Source organism: Bos grunniens, chromosome 28, assembly GCF_055505025.1.
Source record: "Bos grunniens cultivar Pamir isolate PY7600 chromosome 28, Bosgru_T2T1.0, whole genome shotgun sequence".
Lineage (NCBI taxonomy): Eukaryota > Metazoa > Chordata > Mammalia > Artiodactyla > Bovidae > Bos > Bos grunniens.
In genome coordinates this window covers 2179855-2201768 of record NC_141192.1, presented here as the reverse complement: position 1 = coordinate 2201768, position 21914 = coordinate 2179855, and the positions used below count along the sequence as shown (strand labels likewise).

At 40.5% G+C, this 21914-nt stretch overlaps 1 protein-coding gene across 10 annotated transcripts in view; it reads right to left on the bottom strand.

Moving 5' to 3' along the window:
- Positions 1 to 21914, bottom strand: part of PARG (poly(ADP-ribose) glycohydrolase) — a 111537-nt gene that overhangs the window by 75689 nt on the left and 13934 nt on the right. For all 10 annotated transcript variants that reach the window (XR_015156557.1, XR_015156558.1, XM_086381103.1 and 7 more), the window contains one exon: positions 18328 to 18402. Coding sequence is in view for 8 of the 10 variants with exons in the window: in XM_086381103.1 (XP_086237229.1) it covers positions 18328 to 18402 (75 nt within the window). In the remaining 2 variants the exon portion in view is untranslated. The remainder of the gene's footprint in view (positions 1 to 18327; positions 18403 to 21914) is intronic.

The window sequence follows — 21914 nt, the reverse complement described above, 5'->3', positions numbered from 1 at the left end:
ACTACCCTGACTCAGCCCCTCATCCAGTCTCACCAAGCTTACTACAGTAATCTAACTGCCATCCTGCTGCTAGCCCACCTTCAGTTTCAGCCCAAGTACACCCCAGTGTGTCCCTGTTCCACTGGAAAGCTTTCAATGGCTTTTCCTTGCCTTTTCAGTACAGTATATCCCTGAATTAATAATCAAGCTCTCTGGCCCTAGATCCTCATCTAGTCTTACCACACACACACTCTCCCTCTCTCACAACAAAACCTTCTGTGCATTTTACATACTAGCCATTTCTGCAATTTACTCTTCTCTAGCACCTACGTGTGCTTCCACAAATATAATCTGTGCTCTGCCTAGAATACCCTTCCTACTCTAGACCTTACCTAACTTTTTTAATGTCTTGCTCAAACAGCGCCCTGCTTCAGCATCTATCCAAACTGACGCACCAGCTACAAGGTAACTCTCCCTCTTATAATTTAATTCTATGTTTTTTCACAAGACCCTTAAGACTTCCTGCTTTATATTATACTTATGGACATGTGTTCCAGTGCTTGTATCAAAGTTCCTTTCACACAAGACTGACACTAATTCACTATGCTAGAACACATTCACATGTAAGTTCTTGATAAAAATTTTTGTTAAATTAACTGACACTTTCTATCACAGCTAGGTAATTTTGCAAAGCTTTTCCTCTTCGTTCTCTCTACTGCCCATAAGAATCTCCCTCGCTTAGGACAAGGTCTTCTTTTTTCCTTAAGTAAATTAAACTGCATATGAACTGGGTTTTCTATAATATGCCTCAAAAAACTTACTGGAACTAATCAAGAGCTTCCCAAGTCTGAGAGGTTCATATTTCAATAATTAAAAAGAAAGAACATAAGTCAGAATTCTTAAGATCATGCAGATCCACCTATTCTTTAGGCATGGTTTTAGAATACAAAAATTAAACGTTAGAGAAAAAAATAATTATAGCACTAAAATATGTAAAGATAAAAAATCAACTGGAGAAGGTGAATATTTCCAACATTTATTTGTGTACGATTCAGGCTGACATTTTGAAGAGAAGACTGTGACAGCTTACAAGAAAACAAACTCACTCATTCCCCTTAATTTCTGAAAGCTCATGCAAGTCTGACAGGCCAACCACAGGGTGATCTCTCATGTGTATCACCCATGACAATTATGGCTTCAATAAAAATGTTCTCCAAATTTTAATAAAGCCCAATTGGTTTTCAGGAAATAGCCAGTCCAATATTTTTATATTTAAGAAGGCATACTTCACAAATTAGTGAGCTAATTTATGGACTTATAAATAAGACTTCCAGAATTTTTATCTTATGGCAACAAAAGAGGTACGAAATGAACGTGGTGGCAGAGGGCCAGGTGACCCGAAAGGCTGAGTGCTAGCAAGGGCCAGCAGCGGCCACTCCGGGGAGAGGACTGTGAGAAGCATCCTGTCTCTTGATCGCCCTTTGCTTTGGCTTCCTCTTCAAACAGCTATTAAGAGCTTCCTAAGTAATTTTCAAAATGCTATGGACTCAAATCTGAGAAGCACCGATAAAAATCACAGCTCATTACCAGTATGTGAAAAGGTTGGCTTTAAAGATAATACAGAAGAGTCTTTAAAGTATTTATCATGTAACTTACACTGGAAATAACCTGCATCTGTCCTTAACCTGCAGTTGTTTAGTATGGGACAAATCAGGCTGCTGTACACTTTTTTCCTCCCCATTAATGGCTGGCAGCAGGAGGAAAAGAGTGCTCAGCATGAGAGCCCCCTCTCATTCTTTCTCTTTCCCCACGGGAAGGAGGGGTTTATTATTACTTGCAGCAAGTAAGGAGACTATCAGGGTCTTTCCCAAAGCAGTGTCTCTATAGTCTCTTTTTATTCCTAATCTCCAATCCCATCACCAAACGCTCATCAGGCAGTAAATGGGAAAGTGAGGGTGAAGTGAGAATGAGCTCTTCTGCAGGTCTTCGCCTCAACTCTGCTTCTACTCTCCCAATCTCTGTTCTGTTTCTCAGGATAGAACTGTGCACTAGTTTCTCATTTCAGGAAACTAGCCATCAGTAGCTTAAAATTCACAGGCTTTTATAGATGGGTATGGAAAATTCCAAAACCCAGATAATCAACAACTAATTTGGGAACACAATAACTTCAGGAAGAATACTGTCATCCAGTTCTTGAAACAAAATATACCTCTGATCAAAACCAGTCACACCATTTCCTACACAAATTTCATTAGATTAAACATTAAGAATAAAATTGTGTAGGTTTATGACACATAAAGGAACTTCTCTAAACAGTTATCTCTTTTTTCATGCTAATAATAAAATGCACAAAGTGTTCTTGTCATAGGATAAAACATAATAACACATCCTCATTATCCTCTGCCTCCTAGAAGAATTTACTTCTCGAGACTGTTACGGTAAATGATTGGTCCTTAGGGAGGGATCTAAACTAACACAAGATGCTCCGGTAGGTCTTTCCCATCTCTCACTCCTGCTCCTGTACGACTACATGGCCATAACCATCCATCATTTTAGCAAACACCACCAAATCACAAGGCTATTACACACACACCAACAGATACTTTCAATACCATACAGTCACACTATTATCCATCTTTTATAGACAGGCAATCACACTCAGCATGACAAGATTTCAGAGAAATAACTGATGGTTAATATAATTTTTCTAGTCCTGAAAGCAAAATGAACTTAATTTGTCTAAGAAATATAAGTGAACAATAGTTTAGTTCTTTTACTACATTCAACAGTTTTAAATGTAATAAAAATATTTTTGAAATATTAAGAAATACTTTAAAGTTACTTATTTTTACTTCTAATTTTCAAGATAGTTCAATGATAGGTTCTCACACTCACAGTAGGAAATAATTTGCCATACCAATCAAGTAATGTGCATACATACACATAAGTAATGTGCTTAATCCTTAATTTAGCTCTTAAGTTATCCAGTATGAATTAATAGCCAATATTATAGTCCAAGGGAATCCCCCATAGTTTAGTGGTAAAGAATCCATCTGCAATGCAGGAGCTGCAGGAGGAAACGGCAACCTACTCCAGTATCCTTGCCTGAAAAACCGCATGGTCAAAGGAGCCTGGTGGGTTACAGTCCAAAGGGTAACAGAGAGTCGGACACGACTCAACAACTAAGCACACACAGGTTCTACTTCAAACTTCACTCTTTCTAATAAGGCTGAAACACATTTCCCGAAAGGCTTGAGGGCGCCCCCTGGTGGCAGACTTTGGGGAGGAAAAAAAAGGCACAAACGCCATTACAAAGAAAACATCCTTTTAAGAAACTGACCAAGTGCTACTCAACAACTCAATTATTTCAGTAACATCCAATCTAGAAAAAATTCAAAATGTGATCAAAGAATGTTGGGTAATCTCTGGAGCTTCTTACCAGTGGTGGCATACAGCTAGCAGGACTAGTAAGAAGTCAGAGGCAGAAGAAACCTTCAGGATAGTCTAGTCCAGGCAGAACAGAGCACTGTCCAAGGCGGCAGCCGCCAGCCACACACGTTGACTGAGCATGTGAAGTGCGCCTGGCGTGACTGAGCAGCCGCACTTCAAATTCTCTTTCACTGTAATTAGTTTTCACTTCAACAGTCACGTACTATAGTCTTAACAGCTATTGGCTGTTGTTTGGACAGCACAGGTCTAGTCCTACTTGCTACTCCACTCCAATGAAACAGTCACCAGAGCAATGCAAGGAAGAGTCAAAGTTCCCAAACGCATGTACAGCTGGTGGTGAAAATTCACAGGACGAAACCTGCACCTCTTTGTTTGTGGGATTTTAAATGCTCCTAATTTTAATCCATTACTTTGGGTTACTTTTTGGTAACTGCAATTCATTTGAAAATACAGATGAATTTGAAAATGGTAAAATATTCTTTTTGAAATAACTTTTGGCTTTATAGCCTATAAAAACTGAAGAAATTTGACAACTGGTACAGCATTTAGTTACAACAAATGAAATAGATTACGAACTCAGGCTCAACTCAAGCTAGACTCTAGCTTAAGTCTTAATCTAGATTCAATCTAATGAATGTTATCTAGGACATTCATTCTTTTCTTATATACAGAGAATCCTGAACTGTGGATTAGCTGCACTCAGGAATCCAACAAAGAGAAGAGCCCAGGTGATCCAGCCTCTACTTTACAGTTAGCTAAAGTTAACTTACACTGTTAGCAGTATGTTGACATTTAGTTCAAGCATATATCGAGTGTCCACTTTACCAAAGACATCATATTGTGCACTGTGAGGAATAAACACAAAGGTAGACAATGCAATTCAAGGTCTGTGTCCTCTAGAAAGTTACTACATTTTAGGGTGAAAATCCCATATAAACAGAAATAAGGGCTATATGTACATGCCTCACCTTTTCTCTCTACCAACTGCCAATCTCAAATGGTCAACTATCACTTTACACAAGTAGTTTCTAAATCTTTTCAATAAAAGACGATGGCTTAGGATCCACATCTGTGTGTTTTCCTTAAATACACTGAAGTTAAGTTTAAGAAGCATTAACCGAGCATCAGCCATAAGTTAGAAAACACTAAGATGCCCTGGAAAATGTCAGCTTCATGAAGGATGCACACATTTCATAGACAGATCGTGTATTACGGGGCAAGGGCATGGGGGCAGGCACAGGTACTACTGAGCACAGAACAGGGTTTTAGGAGAGGCTGGGAGCACAGAAAAGAGTTTCCAGAGGAGGTGAAGACTGAGCTCTGTCTGGAAGCATGGATTAAGAGCAAGACAACTGTATGCCAGAGAACTACAAGCAAGTAGGAGTCATTAGAATGCCAGGTTTGGGGCAGGAAAGTAGCAAGAAATGACGCGGGAGAAATGGGGAGAGGCAAGGCCATGGAACATCATAAACATCATCCAACAGAACTGAGAACAGACGAGGTGCCACACAGGCTCTGAAGATACACGCTTCAGGGAGCTCACCGTGTGTGAGCAGCATAGAGGACGGACGTGAAGGGAACACCACTGGACAGAGAGGGGTCAGCCGGATGGCTGCTGCAGTACACCATCTGAGTCATGATGACAGCATGGGTCAGACAGCGTAACAGACAGAGAGCTGCGTCTCAAGGGGTATTTAGTAGATAAATTATGTCTTAATAGAAGGAGTGGACAGAGAGAAGGAGCTTAAGATAAAAAAGCTTTGAGTGTGCTAAGCATTAAGTGGTATTTAAAGCTCTTGGCACTGTGTTAAGTGACTGGGGCACAACAAAGAACAAATCCCAGCCTCCTTCAAGGAAGGGTAGGGGAGACCGACAAGTAAAAAGTCAGTAACAGAAGTGACAGCTACCCTGAACACTAAGAGATAAGCAAGTGTTAACCAAGCAAAAAAGGATGAGGCCAGAACAGAATGGTGACAAGTGTTTCTAAAGCCTAATTCTGTTCTGGACCTGCTAAGTTTGAGGAATGGAATAAGACTGGCTTTTCCTTTCAATATCAAGTAAAACAATGAATGAAGAATTCTGAAAACCCAAAATGAAAAAATGAAAGATTCTACCTTTTAGATGGACTCAGATCTCTCAGTGAGGTGTGAAGTAGGAGCAGGTAGATAGTAGCATATGGGTCAAGATCAGAAAACAAAAATATTCAGAACCACAGAATAAAGAGGAAATACATAAAAGATGGTACAAAGAACCAAAGCCCAAGTTAAGATGCCATAATGTAAAGTCTCAGTAAGGCCCATTAATAAGATTTATGATTTATTTCCTGCATTTCTCCTTCCCTCCTTTACTTCTTCAAAGTAAAACCCTCTACTTGTCAAGAGCAAAGGAAACAGGTAAGCAGATGCCACCGGAGTTGGGAACTAGCAGAAACCAAAGGTGAAGGAGGAGCTAGATTCTAAAAGGACGCCGCAGTTGACCCTTGAACAAGCAGGAGTTAGGACTGCCAACCCTCTGCACAGTTGAAAACCTGCATATAATTTATACTTGGCGCTGCGTATCCAACTGAGCTATCAGAAAAAGAGAAGGGGATACCAGACCACCTGACCTGCCTCCTAAGAAATCTGTTTACAGGTCAAGAAGCAACAGTTAGAACTGGACATGGAACAACAGACTGGTTCCAAATCGCGAAAGGAGTACGTCAAGGCTGTATATTGTCCCTCTGCTTGTTTAACTTATATGCAGGGTACATCATGAGAAACGCTGGGCTGGAAGAAGCACCAGCTGGAATCAAGATTGCCGGGAGAAATATCAATAACCTCAGATATGCAATGACACCACCCTTATGGCAGAAAATGAAGAAAAACTAGACAGGCTCTTGATGAAAGTGCAAGAAAAGAGTGAAAAAGTTGGCTTAAAATTCAACATTCAGAAAACTTAAGATCATGGCATCTGGTCCCATCACTTCATGGCAAATAGATGGGGAAACAATGGAAACAGTGACAGACTTTATTTTTTTATTTTATGGGGCTCCAAAATCACTGCAGATGGTGACTGAGCCATGAAATTAAAAGACACTTGCTCCTTGTAAGAAAGGTTTTGACCAACCTAGACAGCATTGCCAACAAAGGTCCGTCTAGTCTAGGCTATGGTTTTTCCTGTGGTCATGTATGGATGTGAGAGTTGGACTATAAGGAAAGCTGAGTGCCGAAGAATTGATGCTTTTGAGCTGTGGTGTTGGAGAAGACTCTTGAGAGTCCCTTGGACTGCAAGGAGATCCAACCAGTCCATCCTAAAGGAAATCAGTCCTGGGTGTTCACTGGAAGGACTGATGCTGAAGCGGAAATTCCAATACTTTGGCCACCTCATGCGAAGAGTTGACTCATTGGAAAAGACTCTGATGCTGGGAGGGATTGGTGGCAGGAAGAGAAGGGGACAACAGAGGATGAGATGGCTGGATGGCATCACCAACTCGATGGACATGAGTTTGAGCAAGCTCCAGGAGTTGGTGATGGACAGGGAAGCCTGGTGTGCTGCAGTCCATGGGGTTGCAAAGAGTCAGACACGACTGAGTGACTGAACCGAGTAGAACTGTGTATCCATGGCTCCCCCTTATCCATGGTTCTGAAATAGTACCTGCCCCTCAGCTTTTTTGCCTTGCCTGAAGGAGCTTTTCCTATTGGCAATTTTTCCTTCTCAAGTAGAACCTGTTAGAATGAAGAGAAGGAGTCATTTTTTCTCCTCAGTCCCTACTACTAAATGTCGTCAGATTCAACAGGCTGGGCAGGAAAAGATACGAAGACAGGAGAGCGTCAGTAGATTACAACCGTTTTGCTAGGTGTGTTCCATGGGACACAAGCTACAAGGGAAATCCTAAATTGCTAACACAGAAAGGCATTTTGCTTGTAAGTAAGTTTGAGGAAAATATTTAGTTAACTAAAATTAAGCAGGTTTCTCTACTGTGTGACTCCTCAGAAGTATTCCCAGTAGCAGGATATAATATGCAGCAAACTTTGCTCATTCAACCCTTTATTTGAAAGTATCAGAACAACACAACCTGGCAAACTGGCCCAGAACAAAAGAGATGCCAGCAACAGCCTTGAAAACAGCGCTACAGGAGTGAGTGAGCAGGAAACCAGGAGGCTATGGTGGGAAAGAGACGCAGAATTAATGACGCTCGAGAAGGAACTGGTCCAGGGCACAATCAGATCCGTGTGTGATCGTGGGTTAATACAAGAGAGGGTTTCACAGAGACTTGAGTCAGATTAGTGTATAGGTTACCAATGTGATTACCAAATGAAGTTGCCCAAGCTGATATCAGATAATAGGGCTGAGAGGACAAGAGGTGCCAAAAATGAACAAATAAAATTGGGAAGAGGGGATATAATCAGATGGCAAAGAATTCAAAGGAACAAAGGCAGTTGGGTATTGGTAGGTACCCTTCCTAAGTCAGTGCTTTTAAATAATGCCAGATCTAAGGCCACAGGCCAGTAAAGCCACATTTTTTTTCTTTTAAAGAAGATTTTCTCTTCTTTCTGCCTATAATTCAAATTTTTGAACTTCTTAGGCCTCTCTTGATTTGGTTAATTGGTTTCTAAGACGGTTCTGTCCCTTAATCGAATCATTTCCAGTTGACCTAAGGTGCGGGCGGTATGTTCCTCTCTAGGAGCCAAGTCAGAGGCTAGTTCTGATGGCATACAGCTTAGGGCACAGCTGAGACCTACCTCAGCCCACCTCTATAAGTCATGAGCCTGGGTTTACACAGATCTAGGTCAGGGCCAGACAATTCAACAATGGATAAGAATCAGCAATGGGGGTGAGGGGAAAAACAACTCTTTCTCTTCATTCCAGCAAGTTCCAAGTAAGAAGGAAAAACCACCAATAAGAAAAGCTCCTTCAGCCAAGGTAAAGAGTTGAGTTAAAGAACAGGCACGACGCAAGGAGAGAGGTTTGAGAATGCTGCTGGAGTAGAGCAGTAGCTCTCAAACCTTCACATCAGATGAGCTGCGGGCTGTCAAAGCAGAGACGAGTGGGCCTCACCTTCAGAATTTCTAATTCAGAAAGTTCAGGGTAAGGAAGGAGAATTTCTGTCTCAATCAAGTTCCCAAGTGGTGCTGTTGCTGCTGATTCAGGGCTCACACCTTGAGGGCCACGGCAGAGCAGGGTTCTTGGTCTTGGCACTGCTGGCCTCTGGCTGAGACAATTCTCTGTTTGGGGGCATCATGTTTACTGCAGGATGTTTAGTGGCATCTATGCCCTCTACCCACCAGAAGCCAGTAGAACCTCCCCTCAGTTGTGAGAACCAAAAATGTCTCCAGACCTGGCCAGAGGTCCCCCAGGAAGCAGATCACTCACAGGTGGGCACCACCACCACAACTGTAGTGGCTGCACAGACTGGAGCACACACAGGTCTGGAGTGAGCGGCGCCCAGGTGGGAATCCTGGCTTCAGCGCTCGAACAAAGGACTTATACTCTCTAGTCCTTGGTCTTCAGTCATTCATTTGTAAAATACAGTGTCTATATAATGGGGCATTTGTGAAAATCAAATGAAATAAAACATATTGCTTATACTGCACTTGGTACACAGTAAAGCTCTTAAAAACAAGCAGCACCACTGCCTTGACTGCAGATAACCTAGTAAGATATTGAGTAAAACAGAGGAGATTATCTACAAGGCGAACCTTGTAGAAGGGTTAATTCTAGGAGGAGACAAGGCTAAGCCTGGAATGGATAAGAGTTTGCATGTGAAGTGAAGCTGAAATGGTCTGCAGCTTAAGCAGCAGGCCAGGAAAAAGGAAAGGGTTAAAAAGGGAGACAAAAGTCAACTATGAGGAAAAGGGGCTGTGTATATGGCTGCTTGGAGAAGGCAATGGCGCCCCACTCCAGTATTCTCACCTGGAAAATCCCACAGATGGAGGGGCCTGGTGGGCTGCAGTCCATGGGGTCGCTAAGAGTCGGACACGACCAAGCAACTTCACTTTCACTTTTCAGTTTCATGCATTGGAGAAGGCAATGGCAACCCACTCCAGTGTTCTTGCCTGGAGAATCCCAGGGACGGGGGAGCCTGGTGGGCTGCCGTCTATGAGGTCGAAGAGAGTTGGACATGACTGCAGCAAGTTAGCAGCAGCAGCAGCAGCAGCATACGGCTGCTTAACCCAGTAAGCTGTTTTAACATTCCACTTCCAATGGAGGAAGATGCCCTGGCTTTACAGCTAGAATGTTCTGTCCACCCGAAACGCGTATGTTGAAACCTGTTCTTCCAATGTGGTAGTAATTGGGAGCTGAGGCCTTGGGGTGATTAGATCATGATGGTGAAGCCATCTTAAATGAGTTTTAGTGCCCTAGTAAAAAGAGACCCCAGGGAGCTCTCCTATTCCTTCTACACCCTGTGTGTGTGTGAAGTTGCTCAGTCATGTCCAACTCTTTGGGATCCCATGGACTGTAGCCTACCAGGCTCCTCTGTCCATGGGATTTTCCAGGCGAGAATACTGGAGTGGGTTGCCATCTTCTCCAGGGAATCTTCCTGGCCCAGGGATCGAACTCCAGTCTCCCGCATTGCAGGCCAGACGCTTTACCGTCTGAGCCACCAGGGAAGCCTTGTGAGGACACAGCAAGAAGACGGCCATCAGTGAATCAGGGAGCAGGTCCTCACCAGACACCGAATCTGCCAGCGCCTTGATCTTGCACTCACCAGCCTCCAGAACTGTGAGAAATAAATCATCCACCCAGTCTATTCTGTTACAACAATCTGAAAGAATTAAGACACTCTGTTTATTTCTGAGTTGGGCATCCCAGGGCTAAGATGGATTAGACCAATAGCACAGCTTGGTAGTCCATTTGAAAATATTCCATATTTCACTGTGGTGGAAATGGTTCTTGCAGAAATGTCTTTTTCTAGTGCTTTCCATGTAATCAAAGAGCAACTGAGGCAACAAGGTACTATGCCACTCAGTTTACTAAAAATTTCTTTAACACTGTAAAGAATAATTGCTCAAATAGCTTAGAATCTGACTGCCCCATAAAGTTAATCATTACTTGTCACTACCATAGCAATACATGATGGGTAAGCACTTTTCACAATTAGTACCACAAGTAAAACACAGAAGGAATCACTGGCCCCGTCCTCTGGAGATGCAGCCACCACACAGCTACCAGGGCCCTGAGGGCGCTGTGCCACCGCACTCAGGGACGGCGGGCCTGCCCAATCCTTCACTGCCCACTCTACTGCACTGTCTGTACAGGCTCCACGTGGGACAGGGCACAAATCTGAAAGCCAGGTTCACACTGCTTTTACTTCTTCTTATTGTTTTTATCTTCAGATAATATACACTACAAAAATCCTTTTAGTGTTAAATATGAGATCTTACATGTGTTATCAAGAGCTTAACCAAAATGAATACAGAATTTCTTTTTAATGAGCAGAAGCATAAGATGAGTAAACAATCTGAGAAGCCATCTCACAGGAAGATGGCTATGATTATAGATCAAAGTATTATGCCAAATTGCATAAAAAACAAAAACCCACCTCAGAGCTAGTAGATAGATATAAATCATGGAAGAGATTAGAACATGAAATTATCCTCACTCCTGCAACACAGTAGATTTCTGGATCATGAAATCAATGACACAGCAACATTTAAAAGCAACGGCTTCCATAGCTATTTGAACAAAGCAGGTAAGGTTGGAGTTACAGGACATTAATGTGCTAGATTAATTCCATTAGAATACAGGAGGAATTCTGCCTGAATAAATTTCACTTTTAGATGCCTGTAATTTCCATCCTCCTTGTCTCCACACACATAAATACAACAATGTTTCAAAAACACTGTGATCACTGTTTCAATGATCCAGGGCACAGAAGGCTCAACCAAGACTGATTATCCATAATAACTCAGCAAGGTGCCTAGTTCCAACTGCAGCAATTAGTTTCATGAGATGTGTACTATTTAAAATAAATCACGAATGAGACCCTCAACATATACTCCAACCCAAAAACATACAATAACCACACCAAGGGGAAAGTCCACATATTTCATAATAATATAAAATCTAATATTTTGTTGACCTGTTTAGTTCTCTTTTGGCTCCTACAGTCCTCATGAATCAAATCAACTCAAGCTGTAAAGCGATGCAGACTTTATTGATTTTAGAGACTGTGAGTCACTAAGAGAAGAAGTCCAAGAAGGTTAAGTTTCCACTGAACTCCAAAGCAGAGGTTCGAAAGCTAGACGAATAAAGACATTAGCTGTAGTCTTGTGAAATATTCAAGGCTGCTTTCATTTGATTAGGAATTTGCTAAGGGCTCTTTATGACAAATATAACAAGGACACTTTAAATCTTTTAAGCTTTGAAGAAAGGCCCAAAAATAAATTAGCTAAGAAGAATTCCATTTGGAACTGAAAGCTAAGGAGTAATATGTTTATTATATACATTCAAAAACTTACTTCTACATTACTTTAAAAAAAAAAAAGGCTATTGTGAAAGGCCACAATTTTCACTGGCTCTTGGTTAAAGAAACTTGTTCTGATTTGAAATAGTGGTTAACAACCTGGTGCCTTACCTCAGCTTTTCCAAAACTAGCCTAAAAATTAATAATGTTCCATGAAATGTTTATAGATGTTTATAGAGATTGTGGTGGGGGGACTGGGTAGGAGTGAGGGAATGGAGAGAGAAAAAACAAAACAAAAAAAATCCTCTAATATTCTTGCTCTAAAAGTTTTAATATACAAGTAAGTACTAAGTACATTTGATAAAGCTGTTACTAGGTAAGCTGTCCATAATAGTATGGCGTGCACCAGAAGGCCAAGAAGTCTGAAGACACCACTTACATACGAATGCACACGATGCCCGAGCGATGCATAAAATACAACCGCTGTGCTTTATCCTGTTAAATGACAGGTGACTCACACTAAGAGTTCTGTCTAATGTTTTCAATATATTTTATTTCAACTTTTTTATCCCATAAAAAAGATGAGTCAAAACAATTCCTTCTAGCCACTACTTTATAAATGTGAGATGACTTTTTTGGTAATCCATTTTAACACAAGCTTGTATTTGTTTTCTCTGAGTCTCTATTGTTGTTCTGTCAATAATAATTTTTAAGATCTAGGTCAAAGATGTCATTTTAGTTAAACAGCACACGTCTCAATTTTTGGGACAAAGAATTCTGATGTACTTGTTTTTTAAATGTAAAACTACACATAACTCTGAAGGAAAAGGTGACTTAGGCACACTCACGTGTATCCTTCAAAACTCAACATTACATCCATTTACCTTTTTTGTTTTTTCATTTACCTTTTCACATTAAGTAACACATAAGCAAGACTGCTTAAGTTCATTACTGATAGACTTAAACACCCTCATTTACAGGAACGAGGTTTTACACAATCTGTCTGACAAGTCAGAGGACACCAGCAGACAGGACAACACAAACTCAGCATCCGAATAACTACAGCAAAGGCAAGAGTCACACAGTCACTAAGCTGACATAGAGAATTTACTATGTAGATATTACTTAAGATACAGACTTCATGCTGTATTAGTAAGGAAAAAAACAGTAGCTTCCAAAGAGGAATACATTACCAGCCTAATCACAACAAAACCTTTCAACTTTAATTTTTTCCATTATATGACTTTTAAATGTCCTCTCATTCCGAAACTCTTACCCTCTCACTCTCCACTTTCAGCAGCCACATATGTAAAAAGACGAAAACAGCAGCACCCCACCCCAACCCGACTTGGTTATTTATGGCAACCTTTATGATGAACTAACACTTCAGCAACACATGAACCATGAACTTTCAGATGTTCAAGCTGGTTTTAGCAAAGGCAGAGGAACCAGAGATCAAATTGCCAACATCCGCTGGATCATGGAAAAAGCAAGAGAGTTCCAGAAAAACATCTATTTCTGCTTTATGGACTATTCCAAAGCCTTTGACTGTGTGGATAACAATAAACTGTGGAAAATTCTTCAAGAGATGGGAATACCAAACCACCTGACCTGCCTCTTGAGAAATCTACATGCAGGTCAGGAAGCAACCGTTAGAACTGCACATGGAACAACAAACTGGTTCCAAATAGGAAAAGGAGTACATCAAGCCTGTATATTGTCACCCTGCTTATTTAACTTCTATGCAGAGTACCTCATGAGAAATGCTGGGCTGGAGGAAGCACAAGCTGGAATCAAGATTGCCGGGAGAAATATCAATAACCTCAGATATGCAGATGACACCACCCTTATGGCAGAAAGTGAAGAGGAACTAAAAAGCCTCTTGATGAAAGTGAAAGAGGAGAGTGAAAAAGTTGGCTTCAAGCTCAACATTCAGAAAACGAAGATCATGGCATCCGGTCCCATCACTTCATGCCAAATAGATGGGGAAACAGTGGGAACAGTGCCAGACTTTATTTTTCTGGGCTCCAAAATCACTGCAGATGGTGACTGTAGCCATGAAATTAAAAGACGCTTCCTCCTTGGAAGGAAAGTTATGACCAACCTAGATAGCATATTCAAAAGCAGAGACATTACTTTGCCAACAAAGGTTCGTCTAGTCAAGGCTATATTTTTCCTGCCATGTATGGATGTAAGAGTTGGACTGTGAAGAAGGCTGAGAGCTGAAGAATTGATGCTTTTGAACTGTGGTGTTGGAGAAGACTCTTGAGAGTCCCTTGGACTGCAAGGAGATCCAACCAATCCATTTGGAAGGCATCAGCCCTGGGATTTCTTTGGAAGGAATGATGCTGAAGCTGAAACTCCAGTACTTTGGCCACCTCGTGCGAAGAGTTGACTCATTGGAAAAGACTCTGATGCTGGGAGGGATTGGGGGCAAGAGGAGCAGGGGACGACAGAGGATGAGATGGCTGGATGGCATCACTGACTTGATGGACGTGAGTCTCAGTGAACTCTGGGAGTTGGTGATGGACAGGGAGGCCTGGCGTGCTGCGATTTATGGGGTCACAAAGAGTCGGACACGACTGAGTGACTGATCTGATCTGATCTGATCTGATGCAGATGACACCACCCTTATGCCAGAAAGTGAAGAGGAACTAAAGAGCTTCTTGATGAAAGTGAAAGAGGAGAGTGAAGAAGTTGGCTTAAAGCTCAACATTCAGAAAACGAAGATCATGGCATCCGGTCCCATCACTTCACGGGAAATAGATGGGGAAACAATGGAAACAGTGGCTGACTTTATTTTCCTGGGCTTCAAAATCACTGCAGATGGTGACTGCAGCCATGAAATTAAAAGACGTTTACTCCTTGGAAGGAAAGTTATGACCAACCTAAACAGCATATTAAAAAGCAGAGACATTACTTTGTCAACAAAGGTCCGTACAGTCAAGGCTATGGTTTTCCCAGTGGTCATGTATGGATGTGGGAGTTGGACTATAAAGAAAGCTGAGTGCCGAAGAATTGATGCTTTTGAACTGTGGTGTTGGAGAAGACTCTTGAGAGTCCCTTGGACTGCAAGGAGATCCAACCAGTCCATCCTAAAGGAGATCGGTCCTGGGTGTTCATTAGAAGGACTGACGTTGAAGCTGAAACTCCAATACTTTGGCCACCTGATGTGAAGAGCTGACTCATTTGAAAAGACCCTGATTTGGGGAAAGATTGAGGGCAGGAGGAGAAAGGGACAACACAGGATGAGATGGTTGGGTGGCATCACCAATTCGATGGACATGGGTTTGGGTGGACTCTGGGAGTTGGTGATGGACAGGGGGGCCTGGCATGATGCAGTTCATGGGGTCGCAAAGAGCTGGACACGACTGAGCGACTGAACTGAACTGAACACAAGTGAGAAAATCAGAGGCCTATTCATTCCTATCTTTTCTACTGCAGACATAAAACTAAAACCGGAAAAGAAGATGAAATAGTCGCTAAAACCTTAGGGTTCCTTCAACAACTATTCCATTTACTGAAAAAATTTACTATACAAACCAGTTTTAGAATTAAAGTTCTTTATTTTGAATTGACATTTACATTTACTGTGAAATATATGTTCAAAAAGTACACAGAATATATCAAATATGGACGGCCTAATGAATGATGATAAGGCAAACATACATTTTTAAGTACTGTCCAAGTCCAGAAATTGAAACCAGGACCACAGGAACAGGAGCAAATACCCCAACTCCACGCCCTCTTCAGTCACTACTACCTTAACATGCTGTGTGAGCTTCACAAGCCAATTCACTGAGAACAAAAAGAAATGGGCCACAGCTTATGTGAGGTGGGAGTATTTAAAGCACCTCGAAAATGCATTAATGGGCTCTCTGGTAGCTCAGACGGTAAAGAAGCTGCCTGCAGTGCGGGAGACCTGGGTTCAATCCCTGGGCTGGGAAGATCCCCTGGGGGAGGCCATGGCACCCCACTCCAGTATTCTCGCCTGGAGAATCCCATGGACAGAGGAGCCTGGCGGCTGTGTCCATGGGGTCACAAAAGAATCGGACATGACTGAGCGACTAAGCACAGCACAAAATGCATTAACAGAGAAACTTTCCTAATATATAGGACAGTTTGCTATACTTTGCTGTGAAAAATGCCAGCAATAAGTGTATCGATCCATTTAGAACACAAATTATAGAAGTGTTTGAATTTAATTTTGTGGAACACCACACAGGAGGGCCATAAAACACAGATTATTTTTTCCCAGCATTTCCAACAGCTGGCAGGGAGGAAGACCAACATTAGCATTCAAGATGCAAAAAAATACTAAATAACGGCCATTGCAAGTCGGTAGCGTCTAGATACTTAATTATAAATCACAAAATAACAGATTAATTTCTGTAATCCTCCCTGGTCTCTGACAAAATAAAAAAAAGCTTAGTCAATACTTCTCACTTTCATCCTAAATAAGGGCGCTCACACAGCAGGATTACCATGATTCTGGGTCTCTTATTTCTTACACTAAATACCAGCATTCATGTAATAACTATAGCATGGAATCACACTAATGACTGTTTATATTAACACCTCCTGTTCTAAGGTATATGAGCTTAAAAAACCTATTCCTTATAGAACTAGCCAAAGCAAGGTTTAACAAGATAAATGTTAACAGCCCCCAAATAAACTTAAGTGTAAAATATTAAAACTGATATGATCTTAAATTTAAAGTTCATTTTTTTTCTTAGCAAAATAAGCCTTTCAGAGTGGAATGTGATATTTAAGTAAAGAATTCCTAAATACTGTTAATGAAAAGCAAATATAACTCATTTATAATTTAAAACCTAGCCAAACACCTGTTTCCCTTCCACTCAAGACCTCCTTTTACTCCAATTCCACGCACACATATGTCTAACTGTCTAATACGTACTTCTCACTAAGCCCTGCAATCCCGAGCAATGTTACCCCTGTGAGCTGTGGCATGGTGAAGTTCTGTATTACTACATCTGGAGATTTGAAGGACAGAAAAACACGCAACCGTTTAAACATCCAAGGTCTCCTGTTAAGCACACTGACAATGACAGAACAACAGCCGTAGAGAAGAGCCTTAATGTCTAGGCGTGATTCACACAAAGAGAACCCCTTCATCTCTAATACTGGACGGGCTGAGCACATGACACATCATTTGATGGAATATTATGTAACCATTAAGGCTAAAAATGACGAACTTGTGCAACATAGCTTTACGTTATTAATATTTTAAATATGCTTTTATATCTACATATAACTACAAAAATAGAAAAACTTAAATAAAGCAGAAATGAATATTTGGTACAACTGTGAGGACTCCCCCAACCCTCCCACAGGTTTACAAAGTAAATAAAACCTCGAAGGTCAAAAATGTAATAACTCCTCTCTCTCGACAACTATAAAACTATCATCAGCACCTAGCAATCGCCTCATTTTATGATCTACACTAAACACACCAAAACTTGCCACATACCACTCTTACAGGGCTGCTTCTGGGCAAGGTCACCAGATAAAAGAGAAACAACGTCCTGTCTGAGCAGACTGATTCAGAAGAGAGGAAAAATTACTTCCTTACCTCATAGCGAGGTGACAGAGGTATATTAATCCATGGCATGCTTTATTGCCATCACAAGGCATCAAATATAAGCATTACTTCCTGTCAAAACTAACAACTGTATCCAGTTTAAGGCGTAACTACATACACAAGTGAGTATAACTAGTACACTCTAAATAAGGTCTTGTGTCAGTGTCCTGGTTTTGATGCTGAATTATACTTACTTAAAGCAATCAACACTGGGGAAGACAGAATAAAGAGTAAGTGAGACCTTCCCTGTATATTTCTTTACAATTTCCTGTGAATCTATCATATCAAAACAAAATGTTAAAAAAAAAATATATATATACACACACACACATATATACTGCCATTCATTCAAAGTGGATAAAATCCATTCTTCTAACAATACTATCACAGTGGTATTCTTCACCGTGCTGAGAGAAGACTAAATTGCTACAGACTCCTTTGGCGAATATGATTCTATAGCATAAATCCCAGGCCATAAAAGTTGTGGCTTTTGACCTAGCCATTTAATTTCTGGGAATCACCTAAAGAAACAACATCAGATTTGGGAAAACATATATATACATTTATATACATACACATATAAAGATATTACTACAGTAAAACCAAGTAAAATTGATGCAACTTTAGGTGTTTGATATGGGAATCATTAAATTCTCAAAATCTAGGCATGAAATATTATGCAATCATTTGATAATACTGAAAATGGTACAATAATACAATAGGAAATGCATATAATGAGAGACTAAAGCACAATTAAAAATTAGCCACACAAAAGTAACAGGAAATATTTCTGATAAAAATAAAAGATGATAATGGTGTTAGTATGACAGAACTATGTGCATTTTTCTCAAACTTCTCCATTAGAGATATTATATTAGTTTCATAGTTTAAGAAATAAGCATACTTTTACCTTATCCCAGAAATCAATCAAAGCTGTAAAGTCCCATTTCTTAGAATATGCCACATTGTACTTCAGAATAGCATCCTATGGAAAAAGCATAAATAAAAAGTCATGATACAGTAAAGTGAATTATCTAGGAATAGCCTGTCTCCTTTATGAATTATTTCCAGTATATTTCTTAATGTTCGACAAGTTTCTTCCACCATTAGCTACTCCATATCAGCAGTTATGAATGAACAGAATGCATACTAATTTTTAGTATTCACTTAAGAAAACTGAGATTAGAAAGGTCAAGTAATAGAGGGGGAAATATAATTACTCTAAAACATGTACTCGAAACAGAAGCAATATAATCCAAATGGACAAAAATTGGATCTTGGGGGTTAAAACAAAGGAAATAGTAATAGCAGTGACTTTGGTCTTTACTAGGGTCACACTGCATACACAGACATGCAGTGTGCTAGCACTGAGATTCCATTAGGGGAGTAAATCAGGGGAAATCCAAAAAGGCTCCCTGGGGAAGAGAGCAATAAAGAAAAGAGACTGAGGTCAAGCTAGTGTGCCATCTACTGGTGTGATCCTCACTGTCTGAATGCTACACGCTACACCGCTTCAGTCCTGTCAGACTCTGTGGCCCTGTGGATTGGAGCCTGCAAGGCTCCTCTGTCCATAGGATTCTTCAGGCAAGAATACTGGAGTGGGTTGCCATTTCCTTCTTTTCCTTAACCCTAACTGCCTGAATAGGCAGTACTTTACCTGTGGGGTAGGCATAAGACAATCCATTAGTTACACAGAAAGAACTATTATATCGCCTGCTTCTAAATTTCTATTTGATTATATTTTATAATACATATTAAAATAATAGAGAATTTATAAAAAACCATTTATATTCGCAATATACACCTCAAGATTTTTTACTGAAGGTATATGAAGTATGAAAAACATCGTGCTAGATTATTACTATAAACCTAAACTTCCTCATCACTGAAGAAAGGTTTTAAAAGTCAACATTCTGCCAAAGAGCTTCCTGAAAAATACTTCATGTCACATCAATTATCACCAAGCATCTCGGCTAAAAGAAATGAGCCAATAAAAAAGTATATAATCTACTTCAAATAAGAAGATATCCAAGTTCCTTGAAAAAGGAAAAGTCGTCAACCATGAAATACCATGACAAGATAAACAGTTTAATTTACTCTCACAGCTATAATACATTTTCCATTAAGAAGGAAAAGATTCTAAGAATTTTTTCCCCAAAATTACTGGTATTTGATTTCAGGACCTCAAACAAAATATTAAATAGCAATGTCTGAAACAGCACACAGATGGACAATGCATATAGTGGAACAAGCTCCTGATACACTCAACAACACAGATGAATTGCAAAGATCTTCACCTAAGTGAGAGAAGCCAGACACACAAGCACACCTCACACATGATTCCATTCAAAGAAAATGCAGCCGATATTTCGTTGTTGTTTTTTTTTTTTTTTTAAAGGCAGATCAACAGTTGCCCGCAGCCAGTGCAGAAAGAGGAAACGGATCACAGAGGGTAAGAAAAATCTCTGCAGGGTGACAGCAACACTCTGTATCTTGGCTGCGGTGAGAGCTTCAAGTGTATAAGCAAATGGCAAACTTAATCAAGTTACATCCTCTAAAAGGATGTACTATCTTATATGTAAATTATTCCTCAAAGTTGGTAAGGAAAAACATTCTAAATAGCATTTATACTCTAATTCTTTAATGGAGTTGTATAATTAGCATTAACTCCTAACTCATATTGACTTTACTTCAGTCTTCAAGTCTCAAAAGTCGTCCATCGGGAGGCCTCCTAATCCCCAGGAAAACCGTGTGCAGGCTAAGTCGCTTCAGTCGTGTCCAACTTCATGCAACCCTATGACTGCAGTCCACCTGGCCCCTCTGTCCACAGGGATTCTCCAGGCATGAATAATGCAGTGGCTTGCCATGCTCTCTTCCAGGGGATCCTCCTGACCCAAGAATGGAGCCCGTGTCTCTTATGCCTCCTGCATTGCCAGGCAGGTTGTTTACCACTAGCCCCACCTGGGAAGCCTGGGTGCTACTCCATACAGTACTCTTAGATGAGTGGTTTTTTTTTTTTTTTCAGTTCGTAATTCACAATAAATACAACTTAAAGCACAAAGAAGTCCATTCTTTGCAAATTATCAGACATATTATTCATAGAAATATTACAGTGTAAACCAACTTTTGAGGACACTGTTGCTTTTATAAACTTATAACATCTCTGCTGCTGCTAAGTCGCTTCAGTCATGTCCAGTCATGTCCAATGTGACCCCAGAGACGGCAGCCCACCAGACTTCCCCGCCCCTGGGATTCTCCAGGCAAGAACACTGGAGTGGGCTGCCATCTAACATCTCTAATCCCTCTTAATTTGACATCAAATGGCATTAAAAAAAATAGCGAAAATATTATTATATTCTATAAGAAGGATTTAATGTTTTCCCTCCCTCTCATCGTGCTTCTTCAGCAAAGGAAACAATTACCGTTAAGTAGAGAGAAGAAAATCTCGATAGATTACTCTGTTACGCTGAATCTACCGTAAAATAAACAAGAAAGGGAAATTCAGATTAATTACCCCTTTTTAAAATAATCATGGCACACTAAGGAATTGCTAAAAGAGGTGAGCAGCAATGTAATTTAGGACACTATGATTATTATGTATTTGTGTTTAAAGGAAAAATATGTAAATTCTTAAATAATCCTGTTGGTAAGGCTATTAAAGGCCCTAAATTAGTGTTTTTCATATAGAGTCTGGACAGTATTCCTGATTGGTCTGCTTGTACTTGAGAGTTTATAAATGTGGTTTTGGAATGAATCAGCTCAGTTCAGTCACTCAGTCATGTCTGATTCTGTGAACCCATGGACTGCAGCATGCCAGGTTCCCTGCCCATCACCAACTCCCGGAGCTTGCCCAAATTCATGTCCATCGAATCAGTGATGCCATCCAACCATCTATACTCTGTTGACCCCTTCTCCTCCTGCCTTCAATCTTTCCCAGCATCAGGTGGCCAAAGTATTGGAGATTCAGCTTCAGCATCAGTCCTTCCAATGACTATTCAGGACTGATTTCCTTTAGGATTGACTGATTTGATCCCCTTGCAGTCCAAGGGACTCTCGAGTCTTCTCCAACACCACAGGTCAAAAGCATCAATTCTTCAGTGCTCAGCTTTCTTTATAGTCCAACTCTCACATCCATACGTAACTACTAGAAAAACCATAGCCTTGACTAGACAAATCTTTGTTGGCAAAGTAATGTCTCTGCTTTTTAATATGCTCTCTAGGTTTGTCATTGCTTTTCTTCCAAGGAGCAAGTGTCTTTAATTACATGGCTGCAGTGAATTTAATTCATTCACTTTGGAATGAATACAAAGGCCAGAAAAACAACACACTGTAGAAACGAAAGCTGGTATTTTAAATAAAGAAGTACCTAAGATGCACTGCAGTACAGGAATGTCAAATTCTTAAAAACCTGGACCTAACGTATTTATTTACAAGCTGATATTCTGCATAGAGACCCCCATCTTTCCCTCTACCAACATTCACCAACTCTGATAAGTT